We start from the raw sequence: 27,944 nt of genomic DNA on the forward strand, positions 1-27,944 counted from the left end.
ATTACGAGATGTATAAAAATAAATGAGGTTGAGGAGTACAACTTAAAAGCCAAAGATATTTCTTGATATATTCAGCAGTTATGACAAAGATGATATTTAAGGCTAACACAGGAGAGGTTAAAAGTGACCTAAAAGGTGATTACCTGGACATGTGTTACCTTTGTGATCATTAATCAGTTTGTACACAGATGTTTGTATGCTTTTCCGTATGTATGTTACATTTTAGCAGAACTTTTTCAATTAAAAAAAAAAATCTCCAGGGTGGGGTTTTCCTTCCTTTTTACCCACTACTCCATGCAGCCATTTCCTTGTCCCCTGCAAGGTATGGTTTCGCAAATTCTCCTACTCCAAATAATGAGCTTTTTCTAATCACTAAAGCTGTGTCTACACCCATTTGCATTGCCAAAACCTATAATGCGGATGAGGGGAGGTTAGGGAGTGAATACTACACCCTCACTGCATCTCCAAGTGTTAGCCTCAACACATTCCAAATTCAGGAGTCTGTTCTCCATGTTCACAACCCTCTAAACACATTAAGGGGATACAGGTTTTCATCACTCCCTATCAAACCACCTGCAGCTTTCTGACATGAATTCTGAGTTCCAACTAGGAAGCACAATCTCAGTAAAGGACAGACTAGAATAATGTGGTTTTTTTCAAGTAAGGTAGATGTAAAATGTTATGAGAATCAATTGGTCACAATCAATCAGCATTCATACTCCACATGCTAACAGTTGGAGATAGGGGTGGGGATGGAGTCTGCCCTCTCTGCAGCATAGTTTTCCAAGATGCATTTGGGTGTAGACACAGTTTCATTACCAGAGATAAAAAGTCTCAAATCCCAGCAAGACTAAATACTTCCAGACTCTATGTTATGGGCTCATTCTGACATTGGGAAAGATTTGGGAAAAGATGTGTTCATATTCTATTCAAATTAACAGTAATATATTAGTATTAACAAAATCTGCCATTTAGAATGAGTTAATTTTTGACACAATGTAAATAAAACTCTCATTCTGACCAAAAAACTTAATGTTCTAGTAGGCTGAATTCTGAGGATGGAGAGCAAAATTATTCCAAATTTTTATTCAGTTGGTGATAACAGAATGTCTTGGTGTGCTAAAAAAAACAGGGTATTGACAACCACTCATTTGGTTTTCTCTCTCCCTCTTTAAATCACACAAAGAAAAAAAAAATAAAAATCTCTATATGGTTCCATATAAACTCAGAAATAATTAAGAAATGAATTAAAATTATTGGTGCTCTAAACTAAATATATCTCTTCTATTGACATTGAAGCCTGACTTTGGTAAGAAACTCAGTGAAACCCAGTTTCATTACTTCCCCATAAGCTTCTTCCCCCATTAAAAATTGTTTTAATTGGAGTATATGACAGTTGATCAAAATTAAAAATAGGAATACATATGATGGTAGCATCCCTAATCAACTTTCATTAAAAAGCATTCCAGTTTTACATTTTGGTTGAAAAGATCTGACCGTGTTCTTAACTGAAAGCTACCAACCCTCCCTTAGATATTCATATATATCTCACTCACACACACACACACACTGGTGGGCAGAGACATGGATCTATTTTTTACTCCAGTGTTTTATATTAAAAACTTTCAAACTACAGAAAAGTTGAGAGAATAATTCAATAAAACACCTAGATCCACCAACTGTTAACATTTTGCTACATTTTCTTTATCTCTACACACACACACACACAATTTTTTTCCCCAACCATTTGAAAGTAAGTTGCAGATGTCATGATCCTTCAACTCTAAGTATTTTAGCATATAACTTCAAAGAACAAAGGTTGGAGTTTATATATACACTCTATCTTGGGGAAAGAAAATAACCACTGCTATTTTATCTCTGAATTCCTCTGCTTATAAACGTCATGATCAGTTATTTCATCTCTCACCTTCCAGGGAATCCTGTTAAAGCATTTTACCTCAGCCCCTAAAATTTTCTTTTCTTTTCTAGCTTTCTTGAAACATAATTGACATATAACACTGTGTAGATTTAAGGTGTACATGATGCCTTGATATATGTATATATTGCAAAATATTTACTACAATAAGGTTAGTTATCACATCCATACACCTAAAATAATTACGTGTGTGTGTGTGTGTGTGTGTGTGTGGTGAGAGTATTTAAGATTCACCCTCTTAGCAACTTCCAAGTATATAATACAATATTGTTAACTAGAGTTACTATGCTGCATATCAGGTATCTGGAACTTACTCATCTTATAACTGGAAGTTTGCACCCTTTGACCAACATTTCCCCATCTCCCCTAGCCCCTGGCAACCACCAATCTACTCTCTATTCCTATAAGTTTGACTTTTTTACATTCCATATGTAAGTGAGATCACATAACATTTGTCTTTCTCTGTCTGACTTTATTTAGCACGATGTCCTCAAGGTTCATCCACGTTGTCACAAATGCTCCATTAGTTTAAGGTGTATACTCCCTGGTCTTAGTGATACGAAGTCTCTAACATGTAGTTCATAATCCTTGGGGAGGAATCAAGGACTCTTAGAGCACCAATAACAACTACGGACTTCCTTCTTGAAAAAAATGACATATGTATATACCTACACAATTTCTTCAGACCATTTCAAGGGTTTTATAGACCTGATAAGCCTATAAATGGACCCCAAGCTAAGAACCCTCTGTCTAGATACTTTAAAAATCTCTTTGAGATCTAACATTCTAGAATTCATCAACTTCATGTTTCTAATGACCAGTGCACAGAAAGACAGACTGCTTTTTCTGGTTCTATTACCTGGTAACAGAAGTGAAAATGAACCACAAACAGACAACACCAGTGGGATTCAGCCTTCACTCACCCCAGTCTAAATCCTCTCAGTGGCTCCCAGCCAATCAAGGAGGACTGCAGCCAATTTCTCAAATTACTACATGGATGATACACATGGTTTACCTGTTAACTCTCTCAGAATTCAGGAAAATGAGAATGGTCCCACTATACAATTCTCCTTGGCTATTACATATGGATTAAGACTAACATTTACATCAATATTTTTTCAACAGGCATTTAATACACGCCAAATTTTCCAATTATGATTGCTCTCTTCAAGGAAACAGAAACTACATTGGGAATCCAGTTTTACCTTGGATAGGCATAACACAGAGAGTTAAAAGCTGTATTTTGCTTTCCTTTTGAAAGAAAAACTGGTGAAAGAAATGGAAGATTTTTAGGGTTCCTCATTAAAATAACTGTAGTTCAACTTCATTTGTTCTAGAAAGTCTGAACTTGGACAGGTGAGTAGATATTAAGCTACATAGATCACACTGATCTTTCTGTACCTATTGGTAAATTTGTCTTACTGGTTTGGTCATTCCAGGGCTGGCTGAACAAGCCAGAAGTTTCACTCCCACTTCTTAGTATTTTAAACAGTTGATCCTTAAGCATATGACCTTTGATTCTTTGTAATAACAGAGGTCAGCAGACTACCAAATTCCACTGGTTTTCCACTGACTACTCACCACAACTTTATTGAAGTCCTGGATTGCAAAATACAGGGCAATGGCAGTGATTGCATCAGTTATCTGTCAAATAAAATAAGATGAAGTGAACCCAATTAGTGTAGGAGTAATGGAATGGTGCCAAGAGTATGAAGTTTTTAGATGGTAGTGGACTATCCAGTACTAAATTCTTACAGTTAGAAAGAACCTCAACCCTCACTTTGACTACCCCAAGATAAAGCCTTTTCAGGGAGGTCTGCCCAGAAAACCCTGAGGATTAGGACCCATCTAGGCTTACATCAGTTTGGTGTCCCACATCTTCTCTGTAATTGCAAGTTATTTAAGTTTTCTATAAAATGAAAATTATATCCACTGCTTTGTAAGCCTGATATCTGTCAAGTGCTTAGCACACAGTAAATCCTCAATAAGCCACAGCCATTGTAATTATTAAGGAAGACCTCAGTGGACCTCCTACTTGACCCAGATTTTCAAGTCTAGATTAGGCAAGTGTTTCAAATTACTACACTGTCAAAACATAGCCCTGCTGTCTAAATTTTGAAGGTTCCTGCCCTGAAAGTCTTATCAGGCCTAGGTCCTCTTCACAGCATCTCTTGGCAGAATGCTTAGGAAATTCAGGATGCCCACTGGCACCACAATTAAAGCCAATCATAGAATCTTGAAGTTAGAAATTCAAGACTACGTAGTCCAGAAATCAAATTTTTGAAGGTAAGGAACTGGAACTGGTCAGATGTCAGAGACTACTCCTTATGTCCATAATACTATCACAGTTCCATGAATTCACATTGAAGATAGCTTTTTGTGTTCATATTCTGAGAAACTCTTGAGCTCCTAAAACAAAATTTTTTTTTAAAAAACAAGAGGATAAAAAGACTGTAAAATTAAAAATACACACATACTGATTTTATGCAGAAAGTTACTTACCATAAACACCAATTCAGCATAGTCAATCAGGAAATGAAAGAGGTATATTATTAATGGAGTCTGCAAGAAAAAAACACAAATTAAATTAAATCTTACTGTTATCAGTTTCCAGCATAGGGGATGAGGAGGAGGCTATTATGTCAACAAAAATCTCTTTCTTTCCTAGAATACTGTCCTACGCCAGTTGGTCAGCATACATCTGAGGGAGAATTATTTAGTAACACTGAATCATTTTGTGCCACTGGGACTATCTGCTGAATTGAGTAAAGAGAATAAACAAAATCTGATATGTGTTAAATACCTATTGAAGAACTGTTAACACAATAAAGATATGAGGAGAATCTTAGTTCTAAGACATATATAATATGTAAGGGAAACTCCATGGTGGACCAAGATTGCTGAATTCATAAAATAAAATGGAAAATGTTTTCCCTTCTTCTGTTCTCTGAGATGTTTTAGATGATTAGCATTACTTCCTCTTCAAAGAGTTGGGAAAACTAACTCACTGTGAAGCCATCTCGACCTGGATTTTCTTTGAGAAGATTTTAAATTACAGATTCAATTTATTTCACAGATAAGACACTCTTCAGATTTGCTATTTTTTCCTTGCCAGTTTAGGTAAATTGTGGTTTTCTAGAAATTCATCCATTTCATGTAAGTTTTCAAATTTGGGGGCATAAAGGTGTTTATAATATTTCTCTTCTTAGTGTCTGCAGAAACTATAGTGATGTTTCCTTTTTCATTCCCAATGTTGGTAATTTGTACCTCCTGTTTTTTATCTTGACAAATTTTGCCAGAGATTTCTTAATTTTATTATCTTTCAAAGTACTAATTTTGGGCTTTGCTGATTATTATACTTTCATTTTCTATTTCATTAATTTCTATACTTTACCATATACAATTCTTTCTTCAACCTTTTCTGGGGATAATGGCTTTATCTTTTTCTAAAGATACCTAGATCACTGATTTTCAGACTTTCTTCTTTCCTAATACAGTTGACCCTTGAACAATGTGGGGATTAGCCATCCTGACCCCCTACACAGTCAAAAATATGAGTATAACTTTACAGTCAGCCTTCTATATCCAAAGTGCTGCATCCTTGTTGGGGAGGGTATAGCTCAGTGGTAGAGCACATGCTCAGCATGCATGAAGTCCTGGATTCAATCCCCAGGATCCCCTCCATTCAAACAAACAAATAAATAACCTAATCACCTGCCCACCAAATAATATAAAATTTAAAAAAAAGTTCTGCATCCTTGAATTAAATCAACTTTGGATTGTGCAGTACTATAGTACATACTTACTAAGTGGATCTGTGAAGTTCAAGCCTGTGTTATTAAAGGGTCAACTGTATATTCACTTAAGGCAATAAATTTTCCTCTGAGTATGGTTTTAGCTGCTTCATACAAGTTTTGTTATGTTGTTTTTTTCAGTATGATTCAGTTCAAAGTATTCTAATTTCCACTGAGATTTCTTCTGTAATTGAGATTACTTTAAAATGTATAATGTTTAATTTCCAATTATTATAGGTTTCATTTTTATATTTTTGTAATGTATTTATTACTGTGGTCATAGAAAATGATTTCAGTCATTTCAAATGTGTTGTGAAGTTGCTTTGTGATCCATCATACAGTCAGTTTTGGTAAGTGCTCCACATACATTTGGAAAGAATGTGCGTACTAACATTTATGGGTATAATAGTCTATGTATGACATCTAGGTTAAGTATGCTAATGATCTGTTCAAATCTGCTATTTCCTTATTAATTTTTTGGTCTGTTTGTATCAGTGATTGAGATAGATATGTTAAAATTTTTCCCCTATGACTGTGGATTTATCTATTTCTCCTTTTAGTCATGTCATTTTTGCTTTATATATTTTGAAGCTATGTAGTTAATTGTGTAGAATTACTGTATCTTCTGGGTGGACTGATCTTTTTAATCATTATAAAATAATCCTCTTTACCTCTAGTAATGTTTATTGCCTTAGAATGTTCTTTGTCTGATGTTAGTATAGCTACATCAGCTTTTTTGGGCTAATGTCTACATGATATATCTTTTCCAGTATTTTTACTTTCTACTTTTTTATGTTTTCTTTGTTTTTTTTTTTTCTTTTTTATGTTTTCTTATATTTAAGACATGTTTCTTAAAAGCAGCATATAATTACTTTTTTATCCACAAAATATCTTTCAGTTGGATTTTATTCTACTCACATTTAATGTAATTACTGATATATGTGTGTTTAAGTTTACCATCTTACTATTTCATTTTTCATTTGTCCCATTTTCTCTATGCTAGTTTCTCTTTCTTGCTTGCTTCACTATTTTTTATTATTCCATGTCCCCCTCTATTAGCTTGTTGGTTATACATTTAGTTACTATTCTTTTAGTGGTTAATTTATAGATTATGACATAGGCCTTTGACTTTAATTAAAGTATAATATAAATGATTACTTTTACCACTTCCTAGACAATATAAGGATCTCTGAACACTCTAACTCCATATAGCTACTCCCAGCCTTTTCTGTCATTGTTATGGCTTTAATTCTACATATATTTTAAACCCGTAAGTTTGTCTTTTTTTTAGATTCCACATATAAGTCATATCATATGATACACAGTGTATGTTTTCCTTTGAATTTATCCTGCTTAGATTTACAGAGCTTCTTGAATTGAAATATTTCATAAGTTTAAAAGATTTTTCAGCCATTTATCTCTTCAAATATTGTTTCTGCCTCAGTCTATCTATACTCCCATTCTGAAACTCTATTTGTATGCATGTTAAACCTTTCTACTGTATCTAATAGATCTCTCTCTCTCTCTCTTTTTTTTTTTTTTTTTTCTGTTTCTATCCTTTTCTCTCCAAGCTTCAGTCTAGGTACTTTATACAGACCTATCTTCCAGATCACTAATCCTCTTTGATTTGTGTAATCTGCTGTTAAACTTGCCTATTGCATTCTTCAGTTGTTATTGTTTTCTAGTTCTAGAATTTCCATTTGATGATTTTTATATATTACAGTTCCCTGGAGAAATTCACTATCTTTTCATTTACTTTTTGAACATATTAATCATTGGTCACAGTTATTTTAAAGTCCAAATTTGATAACTCACTATCTGGATCACCTGTGAATCTGTTTTTAGTGCCTATTTTTTCTATCTTTTATTATGCTTGGTAATTTTAAATTGAATGATGTATGTTGTGCAAGAGAAACTGTAGAGGTTCAGGATTTTCCTCCAGAAAGGATTTTCTTAAGCTTCTGTCAAGTAATTAGAATAGAATTGTATCACCTTAATCTAATTAGGGGTTTACCTAATTAGAAGCTAGCTTCAGTCTTTGTAAAATTAGTCTATACCCTTATTCCTCAACTGTAGTCCTTCAGAGGACTCAACTAGAAGCCAAGTCCTTTGCCATAGCCCTGCCACTTTGGTTGGAAGTACAATCGAATTTTTATTTCCTAGCACCATTACACTGCCAACAGCTCTGTTTATGTTTAGTTCCATAGCCTCTTACCAGCCAATTTCTGTTCTCTTTCTCTGCCTCCTCAGCCTGTGCCATTTACAATAAATTGGTAAATGCATCAAGGAGAAAGCAGCTCAGGCTGTTGGTCTCAATTTCTGGACCTTCCTCTCTGGGATCTCAGCCCCTCAAATCCCGGTCATCTTACCCAATGCCATCAAGTGGATGTTTTTTGTATTCCTCCTGCTTTTCTAGTTGTTCTAGGCAGGATTGTTGGTCTTCTATATAAGCCAGTTTGTCAATCCACCAGAAAAGAAGGAAAGTACATAACTTGGTTTTAGCAAGCCCATGCTCGTGACTCAGGAACACCTCTTCTCAATCCCCAACTACATGCAAAAATGTGTCCTAAGATACTCTAAAGGTCATTGACAGGCTTTTTAGTGAGAACACCCAGTGTGGAAGAAAGGATAAATCTCTGGGGTCAGACTCAGGTTTAAAATGAGGTTCCACCTATGTACCTTTGGGCAAGTTGTTTTCCCCTCTAAGCCTTAGTTTCTTTAGCTATAAAACAAGTATAGTGACCTATTTCACAAGGTTCTTGGGAGAATCAAGTGGTAACAGTCACAAAGTACTTAGCATGGTAACTTGCATACAGTAAACTTCAATATGTTAGCTACCTGAGATCAACTTTTTACCTCTTTTTGAAAACAGAGTCATCAGCTTTGCCTTTCAAAATTCTAAAAGAATTAAACTTTTACAAATATCTACTAATGGATCCTTTTTTGCATTTAACTTTGTTTGTAAGAAGTAGCAACTTGATATTTATATTACCAATAGCCTGCTTTCAAAGTGTTTTGATGTTTCAGATAGTTTAGAATGGCACTAAATAGGTTTCAAAAATAACAGAACAAACTGTTCTCAAAAAGCCTATCAGCAAATGAGCTCACTGCCATAATGAACTAACATGTACACAGCAGTTAGTTTAATTGCATATCATACTATTATAGAGAAGTATACACTGAATATAATTTGTCTGTATGCTACATCTCCATTTAGGTGAGCACTCCCACTCAGGGTAGGGTATATATGGGTAAACTCACAATTTTACTATCAGTACTTGGGTAAACACAGAAAACAGAAACATCTGTTGAAGATAGTCATAAAATCTAACCTGTGGTAACTAAATTCCTTTTTTCTCTCCTGTGCAGATTTTTCTTCTCCACTTTCACATATTTTTACCTTTCCCTAAGAACTAGATAATAAAATCTGCTAAAGACTAAGGAAGAAAACAATACAAATAATGAACTTTCTCTCCAAAAGTGTTCTTGGGTTTGATATAATTTTATTTCTTTATAGTATTTTTATTACTTAGAGAAACTATATTAAAATACAGGTAGCTCTTGATTTATGAATGCCCAACTTAGAAGCAAATTAACCCATATTCAGGAATGAGGACCATCGGACTCTGAGTTCAAAGTCATCCGCACTGTGTTCAAGTGAAGCAACTGTTCTTGTCCCTTAATTCAGAGTTCTTAAAGGTTAACAGTCCTAAAGGGGTTATCTTAATACAGATATACAGGGGGAACGGGTATAGCTAAAGCAGTAGAGTGCACGCTTGGCATGCACGAGGTCCTGAGTTCAATCTCCAGTACCTCCTCCAAATATAAATAAATAAATAAACCCAATTACCCTCCCCCCCATAAAACAAAACAAAACAAAACAAAACCTCTGCTTAATAAGGTATAGAAAGTTAACATGTTTCTGGTAACCAGAAATTCCTACCTTATGCCTTTATCTCCTTTTACACACACACACACACACACACACACACACACACACACACACACACACACACACTAGTATAGCACATGATGAAGAGTAAGAATGTGTTCTAGGATTCATCATTGTCTTGTTCCCCAGAGCAAGTGATCCAAGAGAGAGAAAGTCTACGTGCAGGGTCTTTTATAACCTAATCTAGGAAGACATGCCATCATTTCTGCCATATTCTGTTGGTCACAGAGACCAACTCTGGTACAATGTGGGAGAGAACTTCACAAAGGTGACTACTAGGAGGTGGAAATCTTTGGGAGCCATCTTGGAGGCTAGCTATCACATGAGGTAAACACATCCTGCCCCATGTTTTCAAATATTATTGATAGGCCGATAGATCCCAATTTTGTATCTCCAGCCTGGATCTCTCTTCTTGAGTTTCACATTTGTACAGCCAATTGCCTTAACATTGCCATTTGGATATCTAATAAGCACTTCAAACTTAACATGGTGAAATCTGAGCTCTTTATTTCCCACCCTAACTAAAACCTGCTCCTCCTTCAGTATGCTTCACCTCATGAAATAACACCACCATTTACTCAGTTGCTCAGGACAAAAACCTGCTATCTTTGAATCATATCCTTAAATTCTCTCTTGCCTTCATAGCTCTCATCAAACCTACAAATAAATCTACCTCTACAAATATAACTAGAATCTTATCACCTTTCACCACCTTTGTTCTTACCACCCTAGTTTCAAGCCATCATCCTGCTTTGACTACTGCACAAGCATCCTAATCATTTTCCCAGCTTCACTTCTTGCTCCTAGAGTCAATTTCCTTCCAGTATGCAGATTTTTTAAGATCTTAAAAAAGACCTTAGTGTTTATTTTCAATGAAAGGAAAGTTACAAATCCAAAAGAATCACAGTTCCAACATGGCAGAAATTCTCAGCTTTTCCTTACCTTCTACAACCATTTCTTACGAAGTTACTCAACTGAGTTGAACATAGTGAAATACTGTTTCACTTAAAAGACTTTTAATTAAACTTGCAACATTTTTCACAGATGAGAGGAACCACAGCTCAGTCATATCTGCACAATGTTTTTTTGTTTGTTTTCATCACTATCTCCATTTATGCCTTCCTATACAAATGATGAAATAACTCATCAAGTAAAGAATTTCCATTTTACAATTGCAAGACATAGAACCTATCCTTTTTAAGGACAACTCTGAACTGAGGTAAAATCTCTAGATTCTTTTTTTTTTTAATTGACGTATAACTGACCTACAACACTGTTAGTTCCAGGTGTACAACATGGTGATTTCATGTTTCTATACATTACAAAATGATCATTACCACAGCAACATTTATTAAATGTAAAATAAATATGATCACTTCTCTCCTGGTTTAAAAATCTATAGTGTCTTCCTATCACAGTAAAATAAAATTCACCTGCCATTGTGGGCCACCAAGGTCAGTAAAGGATCTCCAGGCAGCTGGACAAAAACTTGCTCTAAAAGGCATTGACTGGGTAGCTTCTGGGGAGATCATAGCCCAAGACCAAAAGGCCACTGCCAACTCCCTGAAATCATGAATTAAGACCCTCACCTCCAGGCTGGCTCCTCTACCTGAGAATCCTTGCTATGGACTGGGCTTACCACAAGGCCAATGTGGTGAAGGCTGGCTTAGCAGATGACTTTAAAAAAAAAGTTTAATGCCCTGAAGGTTCTCGTGCCAGAACATAAATACATTGTCCAGGAGGATGCTGAAGAAAAAGATGCGAATGCTGTGCTGAGTTTTTGTCTCTCTAAAGGCCAGGATTGAGGAATATGAAAAAGAGTTGGAAAAGATGAAGAACATAATTCCATTTGATCAGTAACCATTAAGGACTTGAATGAAGTCTTCCTAGAAACCAAATTAGACAAGAAGTATCCCAAGTGGCCTCACCAGCCAACTGAGAATCTATAAACTTGAGCCTGGAAGGAAGCTCTAGTACTCATATTACAAATTCTGGACATTAAAAACAATTACATTAAAAGATAGATAAAGGGTTAGAAGGGTGAAGGAGGAGAGAGATAGAGAGATTAAGAGGTACAAACTTTCAGCTGAAAAATAAATGAGTCACAGGTATGAAATGCACAGTATGGGGAAAATCGTAATTATTTAATATCTTTGTATGGTGACAAATGACAACTAGACTTATCATAATGAGCATTTTAAAATGTATAGAAATATCTAATCACTGTGTTATATACCAGGAACTAACATAGTGTTGTAGGTCAATTATACTTCAAAAACAAACAAACAAACTCATAGAAAAAGAGACTGGATTTACAGTTACCAGAGGGGGAAGGGAAATTGGATGAAGATGGTCAGAAGGTACAAACTTCCAGTTATAAGATAAGTAAGTACTTAGGATACATTGTACAACAAATGATAAATATAATTAACACTGCTGTACATGATATATGAAGGTTGTTAAAGGAGTAAATCCTAAGAGTTCACCTCACAAGGAAAAAAAAATTTTCTATTTCTTTAATGTTGTATCTATATGAGATGATGGATGTTCACTAAATTTAACGTGTTTTTCAGTGTATAAAAGTCCAATCTTTATGCTGTACACCTTAAACTTACACAGTGCTGTAGGTCAATTATATCTCAATAAAACTGGAGGAAAAGATTAGATAGATAGATAGATAGATAGATAGATAGATAGATAGATAGACAGACAGACAGACAGACAGATAAATAGAAATTCCAAACTCCTAATCAAGTCTATAAAAAGTCCTACATAATCAGGCCCCTAACTTCTTACAACTTAGCTCTATCATTCTCCTCTTTGCTCATTCTGCCTTGGCAATACTGGCCATCTTTCTGCAACTCACAAATGCCAAACTCATTCCCAAATCAGGACCATCATATGGCTTGCTTGCTTCATTTAGATCTCTTATTCAAATTTCACTTCCTCAGAGTGCCTTCCCTGAACACACTTTCATGATCATCACTCTATCTCTTTACTCAGCTTCATTTTTCTGTATGTACTTACCACTCACATGAAATCACACTTTTAAAAACTCAGCTTTAAGGAGGTGTAACTGGTATAAAACAGACTGCACATATTCAGAGTGTACAACTTGATATGTTTTGACCTATGTATACACCCATGAAACCATCACCACAATCAAGATAGTAAACATATCCATCATTCCCAAATGTTTACTAATTTTACTGTTCATCCCAAAGAACTTTATTTTGGTGACTTTCAATACTATTTTTCTGTTTTCTATTGCATTTGTTTACACTTAGATCTTTATTGTTTCTTTTATTTTGCTTACTTTGAGTTGATATTTTTTTTTCTAGTTTCTTAAGGTAGAAACTGAGGTCAATGATTTGAAACTTTTCCTCTTTTTTTAATATAGGTAATTAACACTACAAATTTCCCCCAAGTACTGCTTTAGCAACATCCCACATTTTTTGATAGGTTGTGTTTTCCTTTTCATTCAGTTAAAAATACTTTCTAATTTCCCTTCTGATTTCTTCTTTGATCCATGAGTTATTGAGGAATATGTTACTTAGTTTCCAAATATTTGAGGATTTTTCAGGTATCTTTCTGATACTAGTTTTTTACTTAATTCCACTGTGGTTAGAGAATATACTTTATATGACTCCAATCCTTTTAGATTTATTAAGTCTTATTTTATGGCCCAGGATATGCTCTATCTTCCAAATGTTCCATATACACTTGAAAAGATTCTGTTCTGTTATTGGATGGAACGTTCTGTAAATGTCAATGAGGTCAAGTTGGTTGGTGTATTGCTCAAGTCTTCTATGTCCTTGTTGATTTTCTGTCTGCTTGTTCGATCAATCATTGACAGAAGGATTCTGAAATCTCAGACTATTACTGGGGATTTGTCTACTTCTCCTTGCAGTTCTATCAGACTTCATGTATTCTGAAATTCTGTTATTAGGTGCATAAGCATTAGAATTGTTAGGTCCACTTGATGAACTGACCCCTTCATCATTATGAAATGACCTTCTTTACTCCTGACAATATTCTTTGCTCTGAAATCCATTTCTTTTTTACTAACTTATTGTCTGTTTCTCTCAGAAATTAAAGTATCATAAGGCCAAGGACTGTGTCTTGTCTTACATCCCTAGCACCTGGCAGGGTAGCTGGCATTTGGTGTGCACTTAACAAACCTTTGTTAAAAGAAAGAGAGACGGTATGGAGGGATTGGAATACATATGCAGATACAGAGCTAGGCACTAGGAGTAAGTGATGAAAGGGAGCCAGTACATGTTCTGAGGAGCATATATCATAGTGGGTAAAACAAGTACAGAGTATAATATGAGCCATGAAAAGGATAAGCACAAGACACTTTGGAAGATACAGGAGAAATATCTTAGTCTAAGGTGATGAGGGATGGCTTCCTGGGGGAGGTAAAACCTAAGCTAATGTCTGAATAGCAGAGTCAGCCACAAAAAGAGGAAAGAATGGCTTGCCACAAGGAGAAAACAACATGAGCAAAGACACATAGATAAGAGAGAATATGGTGCTGGAGCACAATAAAAGTATGTCAAAACTCTCTCAGGGGGCTCCTATTCTGTCTAGAAAACATACTGCCCAAGGCCCACAGAACACTGAGCTCATGGCTGGTGGGCTATGCTTGAGTATGCCCACACACATCTGTTTCCAATAACTGAACTGTGTGCTCATTAAAAAGTCTGTTGGGGGAGGGTATATAGCTCAGTGGTAGAGTGCATGCTTAGCATGCATAAGGTCCTGGGATCAGTACCCAGTACTTCCATTAAAATAAATAAATACGAATAAATAAACAAACCTAATTACCTCCCCTCAAAACATAACAAAACAAACAACAACAAAAAAAGTCTCTTCAATTGTTCCTAACCTGTTTCTGCTAGTAGCTCTTGTCACTGTGGTTCAGTTAGATAGCACTACAAAGATAATGAAATATGAATGCAAAAGAGTTATTATCTCTATGAGAACCAAGCTGAATGTTCGGGGAAAAAAACAAAATTTGATAGACAAACCAAAAAAATTGTTCTCAAAGTAGAAAGAGGGAGCAATTATAAAAATTAGGGGTTAAATTGTCAAATTAGAAGACTTCTAAATGGTAAGGTCAATAAAAATGGGAAGAGGAAAATGGAAAGATATGCAGTTGATGTGGTTAGCAGGGCCCACAGGGCTTTCTATGCATGCTAAGGTTCTGGATTTTATCCTGAGCTCAGTGGTGAACATTCCAAGGTATTGAGTAGGACACTGACAAAATGAGATTTACATTTCAGGAAGATGGTTCTGATTGCAGAATGAAAAGTAAATGAGCCAGACTGAATGCAGAAAGACTTGTCAGGAAGCTATTGTAGTAACCCAAGCAAGAGATGATGGTGACCTAAGAGTGATTTTATTCATCTTAAGAACTAATTTTATGGGTTAAATAGGCTTTTGTGAGCTTTCTAAGAAGCCAACAATTGCTTTCACAGTTTTCATGGAAAAGCATATTCCAAAGAACCAATTACATGCCAATTAGCATATAACCTATTCATGGACTGAGAACTGTTTACAATGTGTTTGCCAACAAAAATAGTAAGTTCTACAGAAATCTCATCTGCTTCCCCAAAATACAATCTTAATCTGGATCATTTCCACTGCAATTGTGAAATCTTCTTAAGCAGAGGACATTTTAAAAAGGGCGGTTTCTAAATATGATTTTTAAAAATAGATCTTTTAAATGTTTGTACAAAACAGAGGTTAGGCTTTGGTATCTGTGACTATAAACTACTCTTTGGTACCCAGAAAAGAAAACAAAGCACTTACTTCATGAAATACTGCTCCAGAATACGGAGACACTCCCAAGTCCAGCAGAGAGAGGCCTTCAACCACTGAAAAGTAAGACATCGAAGTTCACTCTTACTTCAGAGACATAGGCAGATGGCCATAAACCAGTGTTCGATACTCCCGGGAACATGAAGGGCTTCACGGTCTGTCTAACCCCCTTTACCTCATTCCCAGCAAGTGAATTTAAGTCTTGATTTCAGATGATGCAGAACTTTCTTCTATACATTGCCCATTGTGGGGCAGCACTCATGAGAAAATTTTATGTTAAAAGATAAGCTTCTTACCATCTCCTTGTAGCTTCCATCCACTCTAAAAAGTGTTTCATTTGTATATATTCTGCTCCATTCCAAAAAACAGTAAGATAACAAATTAGAAGCTCTGAGAAATGTTGTCCATAGAGTAGGAAAATGGCAGTCACTCTTATACGCTGCTTGTTTGTGTGACGTTTGTATTAACTTTTCTATAGGCAATATGTACTTTTTAAGTGTGTGTCTTCTGACCCAGAAATAAATTGTTCTCAGGGCAATTTATCCCACGGAAATAACTGGACAAGTGCCGAAAGAAGTATGTTTATTATGGTGCTCAGAGTACTAAAAAATTTTAAATAACTCTAATGTCTATTAATGGAGATTTATGTACATGTATTTTTATGTATATACATATGTATATGTGGATAGTTATACAGACAAATAGATAGGGGCACTTTATAGTTAAAAATCATACTACGTTATAAATAACTGAATAAATAAATAAGTGGAAGAGAAAAGAAAGCTCTTCCCCATAGAGAATTATAAACATCAAATGTATAAGGAAGATGGAAATAGACAATCACCATTTGGCAGACCCCACAGTAATAACTGTGAAAGGTATCAACAATAGATACTAAAATTAGTGGGTAAAAATATGATTGGAAACAGAATGTTTGCAAGGGGAAAAATAATAATTTTATGTGGATAAACCTGGCATTCACTACCTAACTCAAGTGACCTAAGTTAACAACACCAGTAATATGTTAACCAGTTAACATTATCAACAGCAAGTACCTCCTGACATGATTCACTGAGATGGGGATAAAAATACTGTGATCCTCATACCGGAAATGTGGTATCCTTGCCAAAAAAGCATAATTTCAATCTCATCATGAGAAAAACACCAAACTGAGAGACAAAATAACTGGTCAGTACTCTTTAAAAATCTTCAGTCTAAGGAAGCATCCCAGATTGAAAGAGACTAAGGACACATAACAGCTAAATACAGTGTGGGGTCATGATTGAATCTTGGACCAGAAAAAAAGGACATTAGTGGAATAATTGGTAAAAATTCTGTAGGTCTATAAATTAGTTAATAGTATTGTATTAATGCTAATTTTCTGGTCTAGGTCATTGTAATATGGTTATATAGGATGGTAACAGTAGAAGTTGGGTAAGGGGTAAACAGGGACTCAACGTACTATTTTTCCAACTTTTTTGAAAATCTAAAATTATTACAAAATTGAGTTAAAACTTAAAAGCATATTACAGATATACAGCTGACTTCTAAACAACATGAGTTTGAACTCCACAGGTCCCCTTATATGTGGATTTTTTCCAGCAGTAAATACTACAGTACTACACACACAACTGGCAGTTAGTTGAATCAGTGGATGCAGAACAGAAGATATGGAGGAACCAAGGGTATGGAGGAAAAGTGTATATGGAGGGCTGACTAAAAATGATACTTGGATTTTCAACTGCACAGAGGGTCAGTAGGTGTCCCTAACTCCTGCACTGTTCAAGGGTCAACTGTATATTTACTGAAGGAAAGATGTCCATAAAATAGTCTTAAATGAAAAGCAGGTCATAACACGACATGTAAAATACAATCAAATTTTACTTTAAATATTTATCAGCATTCATTCATTTAATTATTTGAGAGAGAATGAATATGTATTCAATGAGAAATGCCTCAAAACAAGCATAAAACAGAAACATTAAATAAACCAAATAAAAATAAACAAAAAATTAACAGCAACCACCTCTGGATGATAAGATTACAGAAGATTTTTGGTTCCTTTTATCTTTTCTTTAGTTTCTGAATCTTGAGCAATGAACATGCATTACTTTATAATTATTAACAGGAAAATTAATTTTAAAAGAAAACGAATGACGAAAGATGAGAAAAACATAAAATGAAGCCACAAAAATCTATAAAATGTGTAAGTTTTAAAATGCATTACATATATAAATATGAAACTGATAAACATAAGAAACAGTTCCCTCCAGGGAACAGAACTAGGTAGTATAGGAAAATGGTAGAAAGGTGCCTTTCAATCATATAGACTTTTGCACCTTTGATTTTTGAACCATGTGGCTAAATTACCTATTCAAAAAAGGCAAATAAAACAAAATCAAAGTTACAGAGCCTGTTTAAAAAATAACTATATATTTGTAATGAGTGGGCCATAAGCATGGCTTTAAACTTTATAAACCTACCCTAGAAGGAAACCTATCAGTTGTATAATTCATGGTATCTGAAAAATAAAACAAAGCCCACTGTTCAAGACAACTGTAACTGGTCCTTGTACTAGGACCAGAGAGAAACTTCCATCATGGAGCCACATAAGGAAGCTGCTGTGTAACACAACTACCAAACCCTTCACTAACAGCTTTACTGGAGACCCAAGGAGATGATTCATCAGGCCACTTCACTAGGCAACACTCAATCTAAGTCAATGGCATCCAGCCACAGAGCAGTAAAAGCAACTTTACGGAGGACCACTAAGATGCTGCCCAGGAACATCACTCTCCACTGACTTAATCCAAAGGGAAATTTTTGATTATGTAGCTGCATACCTTTCAGGCAACTGTCTAAAAGTAATTTCTCTCAGATATGCCTTTTCTAGATATTGTACACTAGTGAATTTGTTAATCTGTTCTCTGGCAAGTGCCTGGAATGTGGTTCTACTGTCTTGATGATTAAATTCGACCTCAATATTACTTAATAGATAAATGATAGAATCAAATTCATGTAAAGACATTAAAAAAAACACAAACACTACCATTTAGTACCACTAGCTATAACACTAAAAAAGTATAGGAAGAGCAGAAACTCACAATATTTTTACTGGAATATATTTAGCTTTATGATAAACTTCTCACAATGCCCTTATTTTCTTATTTTGGTGCACAAGACTGAAAACTCTGGCATGGTCTGCAGTGCATTTGAGAACTATAATCTGAGCTATAGAGTACCAAAATCCTCTAGAATATAATAGTGAATCTATCCTATGTATAAAAGAATAACCAGGGCCCCCAAATTCTAATACATATAAAAATGGTCCAATAATATTTTGCTGGAAACATTCTGACGTAGGTTTCACAAAATGCCTGTTTGGGGAAAAAGAAACTCAATTAAAAAAAACTAAAGAACCCATAGCTTTAAGCCATGCTTTTTCCTAGAGTACCCCCCAAAATAAAATCCATGCAAAGTACACCAGAGCAATGAATAACATTTCCACCTCACAGGATTATTACCTAACAACTAATGTTTTACAATAGTTGACTATAAAAGCTAATTATTACAGCCAATTATTCTAAAATATCAGTGTTTTTTTTTCATAAAGTTGTTCACTCTTAACTGATAGATCTCATGAAGCAAGAATTCTTAGTTACCTTGATATACTTTTCCTATGGGTGATAATAAAAGCATTATCATCTAGTATAAGACAAACATTGTCTTTGAGCTTCCCATATCAAGAAGGGCATGCATTCAGCTTTCTCAAAAAAAGTGTATCCTTATATTTCAAGTCTAGAGGGTCCTAGAAACAGTGCAATAAACACACCTAACATACAGATCTTGGTTTCTAAATAACATTCTCCAATAAAGGAACAAAGACTCCTTGGAGAAGTCAATTCTGAAGCTGGACCAAGGAAATACAAGACAAGCCTGGAGCATCTCCTGGTTCCAGAAAGTAATAAAATGCTAAAAACAAAATACACACACAAAAAAACCAACAACAATAAAAGAAAGTGAGAGGGAGGTATGTCAAAAGGACAAAGGAGTCAACTGGAAATAGGTCCCAATGGCAAAGAAGTATGCATTATAATCCAGAAAATAAAATCAATGCCCATGAGTCTATACTGATATAAATATGAATGAATTAATTAATTAACTAAATGACATGACAACTCTTCCTAACAGAATTCCAATTAATACATAAAGAAGGAAATAGGGAAATAGAAAAGTCACCATTAGAGCACCACAGTAATGATTACTGCAGGGAAGTTCAACCTATAAATGCAAAAAGTAGTGGGCAAAAACTTGAAGAGAAACAGGATATTTACAAAGCCCCAAAGTATATCCCCCAAATGTTTACTAATTAAAAAGGGAAAATAGTAATTTTACAGTTGAGAAGCCAGGCAGATACTACCTTAATCAAGAGATTAAGGTTAACATTAGAAATAATAAGACATTTCAATATGGTGTATCCTCCAATCCAGTGCACTGAGAGGGTCACATCACGTCAGTGGGATTCTTCCCCAAAATCCATTATCTCAATTTAACTATGAGAGAACATTAGATAAAACCAAATTGAGAAACTTTTCTACAAAATACTTGACCAGTATGCTTCAAAACTGTCAAGGTCATAAAAGAAAAGGCAAAGCTGAGGAGAAGCTTTGGAGAAGAATAAAGAGACACAACTAAATGCAATATGGGATACTGAATCAGATCCTGGCACAGAAAAAGAACACTAGAAAAAAATAGTAAAATCTGAATAACAACTATGATTGTTATACATGAATATAGTTATTCTCTTAATTTTGATTACTGCATCATTATGCAGGATGTTAACATTAGGGGAAGCTGGGTGAAGGGTATACAGGATCTCTTTGTACTATCTTTGCAAATATTCTCTAAGTCTAAAATTATTTCAAATAAAAAAATCTAAAAAAACAAACAAAAAAGTAGTAGTATCCAGTCTCTGGATCCAGCTGCCAATTTGCAGGAAATACAGACGACACAAGAATGTGTTATACTGTACCATGAATACACAATCGAAAATCCAAACTATGAGAAATTCTACAGGTCAAACAGATCTGTTTAAGAACAAATGAATAGTAAAGAAAAGGATACAATGGATGCGGAACTTAAAGATTAAGGGAGACTTAAAAGACATACACAAAGTTTTTTTAAAGGGCATGACTAAGCTATAGTGTCTAGGGATGCTCATTTGGGTAATAAGAAAAAAGAAATAAAAAATGTCATTACTATAAAAGTTAGGATAATGGTTACTTATGAGGGGAACTGGAGGCTGTGACTGAGATGGGGCATATGGAAGGGCTTCTAGGGTGAGTGGCAAAGTTCTGATTCTTGATTTGGATGACGATTACAAAAGTTTTTGCCTTATGATAATTCACCAAGCAATACATTGTTGTGTGTGGTTTAACAATAAAAGGGTGTTGGTTTTTTTTTTAAACTAGTGCTATCAGAAGTGTTCCTCTTGACCCTGACTTTCACAGCTGCATTGGAGGTGGATTTCTAAATACACACTAATAGTTTGAGCTCTATCCTGAACTCAAGAAGCTAAGCCCATAGTAATTCCTAATCTTTATGTCAAAGGCTGAGGAAACACCAAAATATGACAGAAACATTCCAAAATTATTCTTGACAGATAACACAACATGGTATATAGTGAACTCTGGTGGAACAACCATGCCTAAAGACTGCTAGCTAGTTACATAAAACATTATTATCTATGTGACTTTGGGCAAGTGACAATCTCTCTGTACTTTGATTTTCTCACTTAAAAAGAAGGGCTAACAGTATTTATATCACAGGGCACCGTGGGAACAAAATTAGTTTTTTTTAACATACCTAAAGTGCTTAGAACAGTACCTGGCATGTAGCAAGCATTACATCAGTGTTAGTTATTATTATTTTTATTGGACTGAGAAGCACATGCTTGCACTTTGTCATGTAAGAAATTTGTATAAATTTTAGTTGGACTATCAAATAAATTGATGGGTCTGTAGAAATGAGTGACACAGCAAACATCTCTTTCCTGTTCTAATGGGTATCTGTTATTTTCTCCTGCCCAGCATCAACTTCCTCCTCTTCTGGTAACAGCTAGTTTTCCTATGGGATAACACCCCGCTTCCATGGTTTGGGAAGTTGCTCCCTCTCCAAAGTGGGAGATATAGATACATGACCTGGGCTGATTACAGTAATTGGTTTAAGAACTGGCATTATTACCCAGATAAGTCCAACGTGACTCAATTCCAAGGGTTCTGTTGTTCTCACTGAAGAAGAATCACCCTCTTTCTACTGGACTTGACACTGAGAATATAAAAGTCAGAGGCTATTAGTGGCCAATCTTGCCAATACCTGGGAAGAGCTTTCCTGAATGCAGTCAATGCCAAGATGGAAAAATAATTAGTCCTGATGAAATCACTGAGGCTCTGGATCCAGCTATGCTTGAAGTCAAGGTCTACCGTGGACTGTTCTGTTATATAGGCCAATAAATTAATTTTTTATTATAATTTGGACAGTTTGAGTTGGAATTCTGCCTTTGGGATATGAAAGAATTAACAACATATCAATTTAAAACCCTTCAGGTATTTGAAGACAAGAATCCGCCCTTCCAAGCATATAACTTCTCATTTATTCCCATTAAAAAATCAGTCCATAAAAAAAAAAATCAGTCCATGATTAGAGCCAATCAAAATCTATTCGGATCTAAGACCCTTTACCCAAAGGACTGGTCATTTATTTGTTTGTTTCTTTGTTTTAATTGTTTTTTTGGTGGGGGGAGGTAATTAGGTTTACTTATTTATTTATTTTTAGAGGAGGTACTGGGGATTGAACCCAGGATCTCATGCATGCTAAGCATGTGCTTTATCATTTGAGCTACACCCTCCTCCCAGGACTGGTCATTTAAAAACTGAAAACATCATGTGACACCAGAAGGGCTCCTACTTCAATATATTTAAATGTCTGCCTTCCAGGGTTTAATACAATCACTGGCTTTAAAAAATATCCCATCTTAAAATATATTCTGAAAACAAGTGGTATGTACAGATGTTGTACCCCTCCAAAATGGGACAACTGTCCTGACTTAATCAGAACCAGATGGGAGATTACCAAATCTCTCTCTAGTCCTGACATTGACACTCAGTTCCAGATCTAAACTTTGGATATCACACTATCACCTTACGCACACATTAAAGACTTACTGCTATCCTTGCTGACTCATCTATTTCAGCCAACTCATCTATTTCCCTATTATTTAAACTCAAAATCTGTGAATTAGCCACTTTTTGGCTTTTACCATAGTACTAAGAGCTTCAACATGGATTATCTCATTTAGTGGAGTACATATTATAACTTCCTACTTTACAGATGAGAAAATTGATGTTAGAAATGTTATCTGTGTCACACAAATACTAAGTTGCAGAGAAACGCTCATATGTTTCTTGAGATCCCAGACCCTGTGCTCTTAATCACCACACTACATTGCCTCATCTTTGGATCCTTCATCCTGTTGATCCTATAAGTAACCAGAAAAGAAAACAGATTTTATTTTATTTTATTTTAAACATAAAATCTGTTTTCTTTTCTTCAATATTTATTCAACAGTAACTATGCAACTACTCTATGCCAGGCACAAACGATTCAGGAATGAATAAAACAGTTCTGGCCTTCAAGAAGCTCATAGTACAGTGGCGTTATCAGGTATAAACAAATAATTATGATATAAAGTGAGCACTTCTTATTTTTAATAATGATCTTAATAGAGGTATACTTAAGGGCTAAGAAAGCAGAGGAAGGAGGGGCTAATACTGCCTTGGGTCTTCTGGAATCCAGAACAAAGCAGGAACCAAGGAACAACTCAGTTTGTTCAACAAATAATTATATGCAAATATTATATGCAAAGATATCAAGTCTAAGCTCTTACCATCACATAGACAAATTACAACTACCTTTATTACCACTTATCAACTGGAAAACCTGGGCAAACTACTTAACTTCTCTTAATCGCAGTTTCTTTATCTGTGAAATGGGGAAAATAACACCACCTAACACACAGAGTAATGGAGGATAAAATGAGGCTTACCATAGTTTCTGATGCACAGTAAGTTTTTTTTGAAATCTTACCTCTAATTATTCATAAAACGCCCATTCATTATGCCATTCCCCATTCCCAAATGTCTATGGGATAACATCAAAACCCTAGCATTTGAAGTTTGAGGATATGAAGGGGACTCTTGGGGTGCTGATAATGTTCCATTTCTTGATCTGGGTGCTGGTTACATGGATATATACAGTTTGTAAAAATTCTTTGAATTCTACACTTGTATGTGCATTGTACGTATATTGTACTTCAGTAAGAATGTTTAAAAAATCTTCAAACTCTGGCCCTAACCTAACTCCCACTTCATTACTCCCTTACTTTGGACATTTCACATCCTTCAACATTTCTTGATCCTGTTTACTTTCTACCCGGAACTCCCCTTTCTCTAATCTCTTTTCAAACTCTACATCCTCCAAGAGTTAGCTCAAATCCCACATCCTTAAAAAACTGGAAGAGGAGGGGACACTTTCTTCAGGGGCAGAACTCCATGGAAGTAACTGGATGTACACTTTTCATAAATGATTCTAACTATCTGTTTGCGTCTCCCACTAGCCTGTGGATCCTTTGACCCAAATTCTCTTTGGAGACGCTAGTATACAACTATGTTTGATGAAGAACTTAGAAGACACAGTAGGAAAAACTAGACTGCAAGTCTCAGCCTGAGAATAGGCTTCTAAGCACACTCACACACTCTCCTCGCTTAAGCAGGACTGGTCCTCTGACTTGGGCTCCCCTCACACACTATCCCGTACCCAGGATACAACACCTGCGATCTCTCGCCAAACCCCACTCCACCCAGCACGCCCTTTCCTCAACCTGACCTTCCTCAGACCACATCCCTCAACTCAGGACCCGAGTGGGACACACCCCCTCAGATCCCCACCCCGCAGGTGAGCCGGCCCCTACGACCCCAACCCCACCACACAATCTCAGGCCTCCTCTCCTCCGCAGTCCCGCCCAGGGGCCCCGCCCTCCTGTCCTCCCTGGGGACCTGAGAGCGGATCAGTTCCCTCAGAATCTTGAGCTTGCAGCCACTGCCCCCGCCTTCCATTCACAGAGGCCAGGAGCGCACAGGCGGGGCCTGGCCGCCTACTCGAGCCGGTGGCCTCACCTCTCTTCCAAGAACTCAGTGGGGACACCACCTCCACCCGCTCCGAGATCAACTCGGCCAGACTGGAGCGGAACAAGGCCGCCCGCACGGTCACGGCCACCACCAGCACCAGGGCCAAGGGAGCCGCCATGATAGCTGGGGCGGGCGCGCGAGTGGGGAAGGAAAGGCGAGGCAGAAGAGAACTCGCGACCTGTGCGCCGCCCTGTGTAGTTCTGCTGGCCGGCGCGCCTCGCGGCTGCCGCCGTAGCTGCCAGACTGGGAACTACCACTCCCAGGAAGCCTTGCAGCGAAAGCGGGCGGGACGACGGAAAGCGCGGCGTCTCAAGCTTGTAGTAAAGGGTTGGGCGATGTCTCCTTAGGTAGCAGGTGAATTGTGAAACTGCCGAGGTGTTGAAGTGCTGCTGAAAATAGAAAAGCGAAGGCAGTTATCGTCCTAGGATTGTGAACGAGTTTTAAAGAGATGTTAATTTCACTCTTATGTGTGTGTTTTTAATATTAAAATGTTTCTTTTTTATGTTTTTAAAGAGTATGAAATATAAATATTTATATATTTATAAATAAAAAATATAAATATAAAAAAATATAAATATTCATTTATTTATATGCCAGGCACTATACTGATTTCTGAGTTTACATTTTGGAGTAGTAGGCAGATTTATTAGATTTGCAGCCTTGTACAAATTGCTTAACCTTTCTGTGCCTCGGGTTCCTCATCTGAAAAAAAAAATGTGCTGGTTATTGGCTTGTTGTGGGCTAGCTAAAAACGACTGAGGAATGCTTAGAAATTTTGCCCGTCGCAATATGAAAACGAATATATGGATATATATGTATGACTGGGACATTATGCTGTACACCAGAAATTGACACATTGTAACTGACTGTACTTCAATTTAAAAAAATGGTTAAGATGGTTAAAAAAAAAAGTAAATTATATAAACTTACAATTAAATGAATTATATAAAAAACAAAGTAATAAATACTCAAAACGCATGACTTCCTAATTGTTTTCTCTACCTACTCTTGTTTTATCTGTGCTCTTGAGGTTATTCACCACTGCTGTATCACTATGGCAAATACTATATACTGGTGTGCCCTTCCCTTCCTAAATTGGTGTTCAGTGATTTCAGGTTGATAGTGTGAAATCCTAACCAAAGGAAGTGTTTACACCACAGAAATTGGCAAACAGTAGAGATCTGGCTTTTGGAGTTGGAGATCCTGTTGATAGGCATTAAGTAGCACCGCACTTTATTAATTAATGAAAAGTGCTTATGGTGAGTGCTTAAATGTTAGCTAGAAGAATTAAAATAGTAAATATATAAGGAAATTTAAGATCTGTGAATAAAACGAAACAGGTTGCATGATCAAGAACAACTCGGTGGGAAATGTGGTGGTAATATCAGACAGGGTGGTCAGGGAAGGCTCTGGGAAAAGGAGACATATGAACTGAGACCTAAAGGATGGGGAACATACCAGTGCTTTCAAGTGGAGGGAACAAACTCTGAGTCAGGAAACAGCCAGGTGTGTTTGAGATAGGAAACAAGTATGACCCAAGTGGAGAAAGTGTGGGTGGAGAGGCAGATAGGGAATCAGGAAGAAACCTGTTTGCTATGTTTGGAAATCTGGGCTTTATTCAAAGTGCAATCCACGTGCCATTGGAAAATTTTAAACCAAGAAGTGATGTGGTCAGTTGTACATTTTTAAAAAATAGGTATACTCCCAGGCCCTGTACTGTGTGTTGGGGAACATTACAGTGACAAAGTTGCACCCCCTGCCTTTGTAGACCTTGGAGAGTAGTTGAAGAGATGCAATAGTCTTAAGAATAATGCAAGTAAAATTACAACCAATGATTAGAGAAGGAAAAAGGGGAGCAAGATGTGAAAAGAATGCAAAAATCAGCCCTCAAGCTGATAGCTTTCTGGACCAGTGGTAGGGGCAGATCTCCTTTAGGGGAGGGGGTCCTGAGGGAATAGAGAGAAGCACTTTCATCCTTTGAATCCCCCTCTGCCAAGCACTGCACCATACTTTTAACATACATGAGCTTATTTAATCTGCACAACCTGCCTTCCTAAAGGTGTAAGTGTTAGTATCCCCTTTTGCATAAAAGGAGGAGACAGATTTATTATTACATCATCTTAGAGTGAAGTGTATTGCATCATGAAAAGTGGAGGTGATTATAACATGCTTTATTCAAAGTGCAATCCATGTGCCATTGGAAAATTTTAAACCACTTCATAACATAGTGAAGACTGAACAAGACTATGCAACTTTAAATGCTTAGCTAATATACATTAGTCGGCTGTTGTTATTATTATTTACATGATCTTAAGAGATGACTTAAACATTCTTTGGATGAAGATGCTTTTGTATGGAAAAACAGTGATTAGCTATTGTGGGTAGAAGGTGTGATCCAAACCAATGGTTCTTAAACATGAATGAGCATGGATCATAGACCTAAATATAACTAAAACTATGTTCCCTTGCAGGAAATATAGGAATAAATCCTCATGACCTTAAGTTAGGAAATGGTTTTTTAGATACAACACCAGAAGCACAGTCAAAAAAGAAGAAATAAGTAAACTGAACATTAAAATGTAAAACTCATGCTTTTGGATGCCATCAAAAAATGAAAAACCCCACAGAATGGGAGAAAATATCTGTAAGTCATATGACTAGGGACTTTTATCCAGCGTATATGAGGAACTTTCACAACTCAAATAACCCAATTCAAAATGGGCAAAAGATCTAAATAAACATATCTCCAAAGAAGATACACAAGTGGCGAGTAAACACGTGAAAATATTCTAAACATCATTAGCGATTAGGAAAATACAAGTCAACATCACAATGAGACACCACCTCACACCCACTAGGATGGCTACAATAAGAGACAGATAATAACAAGTATTGACAAAATTGGATGAATTGAACCTTTATACATTGCTGGTAGAAATGTAAAATGCTGTAGCCACTTTGGAAAACAGTTTGACAGTTCCTCAGAATGTTGAGCATATAGTTGCTATACGATCCAGCAATTCAACTCCGAGCTATATAGCCAAGAGAAATGAACATGTGTCCACACAAAAACATATGCACAAATGTTCATGGCTTATTTATAGCTATTATACATAAGAGCCAAAAAATAAGAGCAACCCAAATACTCATTTTGTTTGCTCATGGATAGAAAAACAAAATGTGGTATATCT

The 27,944-nt window shown here is 36.1% G+C and overlaps 1 protein-coding gene and 1 pseudogene across 2 annotated transcripts in view; one reads left to right on the top strand and one right to left on the bottom strand.

Moving 5' to 3' along the window:
- PIGU (phosphatidylinositol glycan anchor biosynthesis class U) overlaps positions 1–24,963 on the bottom strand; it is a 79,221-nt gene extending 54,258 nt beyond the window's left edge. The window contains exons 1-4 of one of the 2 annotated variants that reach the window (XR_006726949.2): positions 24,742–24,963; positions 15,500–15,564; positions 4,439–4,498; positions 3,518–3,580 (exon numbers count right to left, since the gene is read on the bottom strand). Coding sequence is in view for 1 of the 2 variants with exons in the window: in XM_010960833.3 (XP_010959135.2) it covers positions 3,518–3,580; positions 4,439–4,498; positions 15,500–15,564; positions 24,742–24,871 (318 nt within the window). In the remaining variant the exon portion in view is untranslated. The remainder of the gene's footprint in view (positions 1–3,517; positions 3,581–4,438; positions 4,499–15,499; positions 15,565–24,741) is intronic. The other variant, XM_010960833.3, reaches the window with a different exon arrangement.
- Positions 9,763–11,776, top strand: LOC123618527 (ATP synthase peripheral stalk subunit d, mitochondrial pseudogene; annotated as a pseudogene).
- Positions 24,964–27,944: the final 2,981 nt, after the last annotated feature.

Source organism: Camelus bactrianus, chromosome 19 (assembly GCF_048773025.1).
Source record: "Camelus bactrianus isolate YW-2024 breed Bactrian camel chromosome 19, ASM4877302v1, whole genome shotgun sequence".
Classification (NCBI taxonomy): Eukaryota; Metazoa; Chordata; class Mammalia; order Artiodactyla; family Camelidae; genus Camelus; species Camelus bactrianus.